The sequence below is a fragment of the Capsicum annuum genome, chromosome 7, assembly GCF_002878395.1.
Source record: "Capsicum annuum cultivar UCD-10X-F1 chromosome 7, UCD10Xv1.1, whole genome shotgun sequence".
Lineage (NCBI taxonomy): Eukaryota > Viridiplantae > Streptophyta > Magnoliopsida > Solanales > Solanaceae > Capsicum > Capsicum annuum.
This window is the reverse complement of record NC_061117.1, coordinates 91448438-91454726: the sequence shown is the minus strand read 5'-3', so window position 1 is coordinate 91454726 and position 6289 is coordinate 91448438. Positions and strand designations below refer to the sequence as shown.

Genomic DNA, 6289 nt, shown 5'->3' with positions numbered 1-6289 from the left:
AACAGAATATTTGAGTTGATCATGAGATATTTATGGAGTTGAGAATCTATGGGGAACACAAGCCTAATGTTCGTCTTAATCTACAACTAAAAAGAACTCAAGATTCGATTACTACTTGCAATTGATACTAACCCCCCCAATTTACTTTCCTGTACTACTCGTGGATTACATCAAGTCAAGAAACTATTTATGTTTCCCCTGTGGGATTGACCCCAACCTAGTTGGTTTATTATATTTGTAATAGACTGTGTATACTTTTATTTGGAGTATAGTTTTGGGTGACATCAAATTTTGGCGCCATTGCTAGGGAAAATAGTTGTAGTAATGAAATTAATTGGTGAAGTTCACAGGTTTTTATTTTCTATTTTGAGTTGGTATACGACGGTGTATGCCAAGTACAAGGAGTAAAGGCAACCCCTTACGCTCATTTTATCTAGAGCCAGAGAGAATCATTCAAACATCGAGAAAGATATTAGGATAAGTTTGTGATGGGGTTTAAGATCCTCCACCCATGGATCCAAATATGGAACTCCCACATGCTCCACTAGATGCACAGAATGTTACAGATATACGGGCGCAACAATTGTTAGAGGGAGAAAGAAGAGAAGCTAAAGAGTTTAGACTTGCTGTAGAAGATGAGTTAGCTCAATGGGGTGGAATAGTTAGCCCTAGACAGGTATATATGATCGTTGAGTTCAGAGATGCAGAGCGTCATTGATTCCTACATATCAGCACTTAGATCCATATGAGGAGAATGAAGAAGATATGGGTTACATTGAGCCTAATGAGATAGGAGTCATTGTTCTTCCTGCTTTAGCCCCCAATGTGAAGTTTGATATTACTAGTTCTATGATCCAATTATTGAATTGAAGGATGTATTTTCTAGTGTAGCTAAGGATGATACGAACATGCACCTTGCTAATTTTCTTGGGATTTGCATGTCTTATACTATTCCTAGGGTTTATTAGGAAGCATTGTGATTGAGATTGTTCCCATTTTTTTTAATAGGTGAAGCATCACTTTGGTTAGGGGAACTTCTAAGAAGATCTATCACTACTTGGCACGAGTAAAAGGAATAGTTTCTTAACAGATTTTTCCCTCCTGTATGGATACTACAATTAAAGGATGAAATTTATAATTTTAGATAGTTACCTGCAGAATCTATGTATGAGGTGTGGTATAGATTCAAGAAGAAACTGAACATGGTATCAAATCATAGAATTAGAGGGTCCAATCTTTGAGAAATCTTCTATAGATTATTGAATGACAGTTTAAGAGCAATGGTAGATACTATTTCTAGAGGAAAATTTATGCATCTTCGGAGGGATATTACACAGGAGATACTAGATGACATTGTGGTAACTAATAGAGGATGACATACTAGAGACTTAGAATGTGGTGGTGGTATATATTCTATTAGAGCAACAGATACTTATCAGGTCATGATATGGTAGAGCAATAGGTTACACGGCTTTGTACAGATATTAGGTTGCTTAAAACTATTTGTAATAATGAGTGCTGAGAATGTGAATGAATTTGTGGCACAGGGTTCTACTTTTAGACCATTCGAGATTGAATCTAAAGAAGAGGCAAAGTATCTTAATCATAGATTGGCAGATTTCCAGGCCCAAGGGCAAGGGAATCAAGGTCAAAACTATTGTAATGATAGTTACAAAGACAGGAGTATAGAGAGAGATGGTGATTAGCAGCATAAAGATAACTATAAGAAGAAGAGTGACAAGTATATTCCACCAGGTAGTCGAGATTCAGAGTCCAGAATGGATGCATTTTTGTCTAAGATGGTCAAAGGGCAAGAAAATAAAGAGAGTTGTTTGAAGTATATCAAAGCAAATTTATCAGGTTTGAACCAGAAATTTAAGTCACATGCTACAGCAATCAAGCAGTTAGAGAAATAATTTGGTCAGATATCAGCCACAGTGAATCAGAGACAGCCTGGCACTCTTTCGAGCAATATAATGGTAAATCCCAAAAATAATAGTCACTCCTATGCCATTACCACTCAAAGTGGTAAAGTCAATATAGACCCACCTATACCCACTATTGATGAGCAGAAGAATGATGATAAGCCTGTTGATGTAAAGAGCAGTAACAAGAAGGATGTAGGATATAAGAAGGTTGCAAAGCCTGTATTGAAACCCCTTCCAAAACCTTTACCTTCTTATCCACAAAGGCTAAAAAACAAGAATATGGTAAGTATCGGAAGTTTTTATCGATGCTAAAAAAACTGTCAGTCAATATACCACTTATAGAGGCATTGGAGCAAATGTCTAGATATGGAAAATTTATGAAGGATTTTATCACCAAGAAGATAGCAGTCAGTTATGAGCCAATTGATAATGTTCATCATTGTAGTTCTATATCTACTCTAGATCATTGGTGGAGAAGAACGAGTATCCCAATGCTTTTACTATACCTTATACCATTGGATTTTTCACCTTTGCTCGTGCTTTATATGATTTGGGTGGTAGTATCAACCATATGCCATTTGCAGTGGAACATGAGACTAGTTATGGAACATAAGACAATGAAAAAGCCAGTGGGTATCTTATATGATGTATTGATGAAAGTGGATTCTTTTATTTTTTCTGCTGAGTTTATAATCTTAGATTGTGAAGTGGACTTTCAAGTCCTAATTATTCTGGGAAGACCATCTTTGCCTACAAGTAGGACATTGATAGATTTAGAACTGGGGCATCTGATGCTGAGATTGAATGATAAACAGGTGATATTTAATGTATGTAAATCCATGAGACAGCCCAATGAGTTGAGAGTGATATCTGTGATTGATGTGTATGATGAGGAGGCAGATTTATTCCATAATATTGATGCATTTACTCTTTAGGATGATGGTTCTGATATGGTTTTTCCTATTGAAGAGATACTAGGTGTTGAAGAACTTGTAGTTGTGATCATGAATTTTGACTCTGATGCTATTGAGGAGTATGAGGAGCTAGTAAGTGCACTGCATGGAAAGGGTTTGTTTGAGTTTGCACCAAAGAAGCTTGATTTAGATCTGAAGAATAAAACTACTCCACTTTCTCATCCTTATATTGGAGAACCACCGATATTAGAGTTAAAGGCCCTCCCATCTCACCCGTGATATGCATTTCTGGGGGCTAACAACACTTTATCGGTTATTATTGTAGCTAATCTAAGATAGTCTAAAGTTGAATCATTATTTTTAGTTTTGCAGAGATTCAAGAAGTCCATTGGATAATCCACTACAGATATTGTGGGTATTTTGCCTAGTTTGTGTAGTCAAAAAATACAACTTAAACCAGATTGTATGCCATCTATTGAACATCAGTGTCGATTAAATCCTCTTATACAGGAGGTGGTGAAAAATAAAATAATTAAGTGGTTTGATGTTGGTGTAGTATATCCCATTACTGATAGCAAGTAGGTCAGTCTGGTATAATACGTTCTGAAGAAAGGCAAAATCATTATTGTACCTAACGAGAATAATGAGTTAGTGCCTATGATCCCAGTCACTAGATGGAGAATGTGTATGGCTTACAGAAAATTGAATGCATGGACTCAAAAGTATCATTTTCGTATGCCCTTTATGGATCAGATATTAGACAGGTTAGTAGGAAGAGGATGGTACTATTTTCTTGATGGGTACTCAAGCTATAATCAAATTACTATTGCACCTAAGGACAAAGAAAAGATGAATTTTACCTGTCTATATGGGACTTTTACATTCAAACATATGCCATGTGGGCTATGCAATGCTCCAGCCACATTTCATAGATATATGATGTTAATTTTCTATGAAATGGTAGATGACACCATTGAAGTGTTCACGGATGATTTTTGGTCGTTGGTGATTCTTTTGAAGACTACCTAAAGCACTTAGCAAATTCTCTCCAAAGGTGTAAAGAATGCAACTTGGCACTTAACTAGGAAAAGTGTCATTTTATGGTTAAAGAAGTAATTGTGCTTGGGAACAAAATTTCAAATAGGGGCATAGAGGTTGATTGTGCAAAGATTGAGGTGATTGAGAAATTACCCTACCCAATATTTTTGAAGGGAATTCAAAGCTTCTTAGGAAAGTCTCTTAGGATATGCAGGCTTTTATAGGCGATTAATCAAGGATTTCTCGAAGATTGCTAGTCCTCTTTGCAAGCTTCTTGAGAATGAGGTAAAATTTAATTTTGATGAAGCGTGTGAGAAGGCTTTTAAAAGCCTAAAAGAGAAGTTACTGACTGCTCCAATCATTGTGTCTTTTAATTGGTCCTTACCCTTCGAGATTAAGTGTAACACTAGTGGATTGGCCTTAGGGGATGTACTAGGCCAGCAAAAAGAAAAGATCCATCATCCCATCTACTATTCTAGAAAGGCACTAAATCCTTCTCAAAAGAACTATACTGTGACAGAGCAAAAGTTATTGGCAATGGTTTTTGCCTTTAAAAAGCTTAGATCTTGCTTGATTGGGACAAAGGTGATAGTAAAAACTAATCATGTAGCATTGAGGTACCTAATGTCTAAAAAGGATGCAAAGCATAGGCTTGTTAGGTGGATTCTTTTGTTGAAAGAATTTAACTTTGAGGTAAAGGACAGAAAAGGCATAGAAAATCAAGTTGCAGATCACTTATCGATACTGGAGGAGGAAGCTATGCAGAAGGTCGCAAATGTATTGGAGATTGATCACAATTTTCTAGATGAGAAAATATTAGCAGCTTCCCAAGATCTAATTCCATAGTTTGAAGATTATGCAAATTACTTAGCCAGTGATCTAGTTCAAGAAGATCTTTCATATTAGTAAAGAAAGAAATTCATGCATGAGGTAAGGAAATTTTTCTGGGATAAACCTTATTTGTTAAGGATTTGTGCAGATGGAATCATTCATAGGTGTATAACTGAGGTGGATATGATGAGCATACTTGAGACTTTTCATTCCTCTCCAGTTGAGGGTCATCATGGAGGGGCCCACATAGCTTATAAAATTCTACAATGTGGCTATTATTGGCCAATTCTCTACAAAGATGCTCATGAGTCGCTTCTGCTTGTGACTAATGTCAACAACAAGGTACGATTTCTAAAAGACATGAACTTCCTATGACTCCTATTTTCCAAGTGGAATTGTTTAATGTGTGGGGCATAGATTTCATGGGACCATTTGTAAGTTCTTGTGGCATGAAGTATATACTTATGGCATAGATTATATTTTGAAGTGGGTGGAAGCAATTGCACTTCCTAACAATAAAGCACGGAGTGTCACTGTATTCTTGAGAAAGAGCATTTTTTCTCAATTTGGCATGCCGCGAGCTATTATTAGTGACGGAGGGTCATATTTTTGTAAGTGTCTATTCAAAAGTATGCTTGAAAATATGGAATTAAACATAGGGTGGCAACATCTTATCATCTGCAGACTAGTGGACAATTTGAGGTGTCCAATAGAAAAATTAATTCTATCTTGGCAAAAACTGTGAATGCCAATAGGATTGATTGGGAAAGAAAGTTAGATGATGCATTGTGGGCTTACCGCACATCTTATAAAACCCCCATAGGTTCTTTACCTTATCAGCTAGTGTATGGCAAGGCTTGTCACTTGCCTATTAAGCCAGCATAAGGCACTATAGGCATTGAAAAAGTTGAATTTAGAGTGGCAGGGTGTATCCAAGTCAAGGTTGAATGAGATCAATGAGTTGGATGAATTATCGCTCCGGCCATATGAAAGTTCAGAACTTTACTAAGAAAAGATAAAACGGCATCACGATTGCAAGATTGAGAAGAAAGTATTTGACAAGGGCAATCAGGTATTGCTTTATCAGTCTAAACTTCATTTATTTCCAAGTAAGTTAAGGTCAAGGTGGTCAACCCATACACAGATCTAAATTTTTATCCCTATGGTGCTTTAGAATTGAAGAGGGATGGTGAAGCCCCATTCAAGGTAAATACGGAGAGAGTGAAGCACTATGTGGGAAATGTTGAAGAAGTGAATGAGGTTGTTGAAATTGACCTTGGTAAAGACTGAATAACCAAGGCAATTGTGTCTTGTCGCGATGTAGAATCAAGTGTTTCATGGGAGGCAACCCATAAGGATAGTTGGTGAAGTTTGAGTATCCAACTTAGCCATGCCATGCTGTGATGTTAAATCAAGCACTGTATAGGAGGAAACCCATGTTTTTATACTTGTTTAATTATAGGGCAATATGTTTTTTCGGTGTGCAGGACTAAGAAAGCAGACAAGATCCAGAGAAGTTGAAAAACTTTTGGTCATACGGACTTTTTATGAGTTATATCTAGATGGTATGACTTATAA

General features: G+C 36.6%; 1 protein-coding gene across 1 annotated transcript; it reads left to right on the top strand.

Annotated features, from left to right (window-relative positions):
• The first annotated feature begins 1976 nt into the window (after nucleotides 1-1976).
• LOC124885745 lies at nucleotides 1977-4726 on the top strand. Its single transcript, XM_047393998.1, has 5 exons — nucleotides 1977-2210; nucleotides 2374-2527; nucleotides 2628-2743; nucleotides 2864-2996; nucleotides 4095-4726. Exons 1-5 carry the CDS (start codon nucleotides 1977-1979, stop codon nucleotides 4724-4726), a joined length of 1269 nt encoding a protein of 422 aa, XP_047249954.1.
• The last annotated feature ends 1563 nt before the right edge of the window (nucleotides 4727-6289 follow it).

What these genes read in the sequence shown, in the direction of transcription:
- LOC124885745 (XM_047393998.1), top strand. Translation starts at nt 1,977, where the DNA reads ATGGTAAATCCCAAAAATAATAGTCACTCCTATGCCATTACCACTCAA. An exon ending in TGCAGTGGAACATGAGACTA is followed by an intron (nt 2,528 to 2,627) that starts GTTATGGAACAT and finishes TTATAATCTTAG; the next exon opens with ATTGTGAAGTGGACTTTCAA. An exon ending in TGAGATTGAATGATAAACAG is followed by an intron (nt 2,744 to 2,863) that starts GTGATATTTAAT and finishes TTTACTCTTTAG; the next exon opens with GATGATGGTTCTGATATGGT.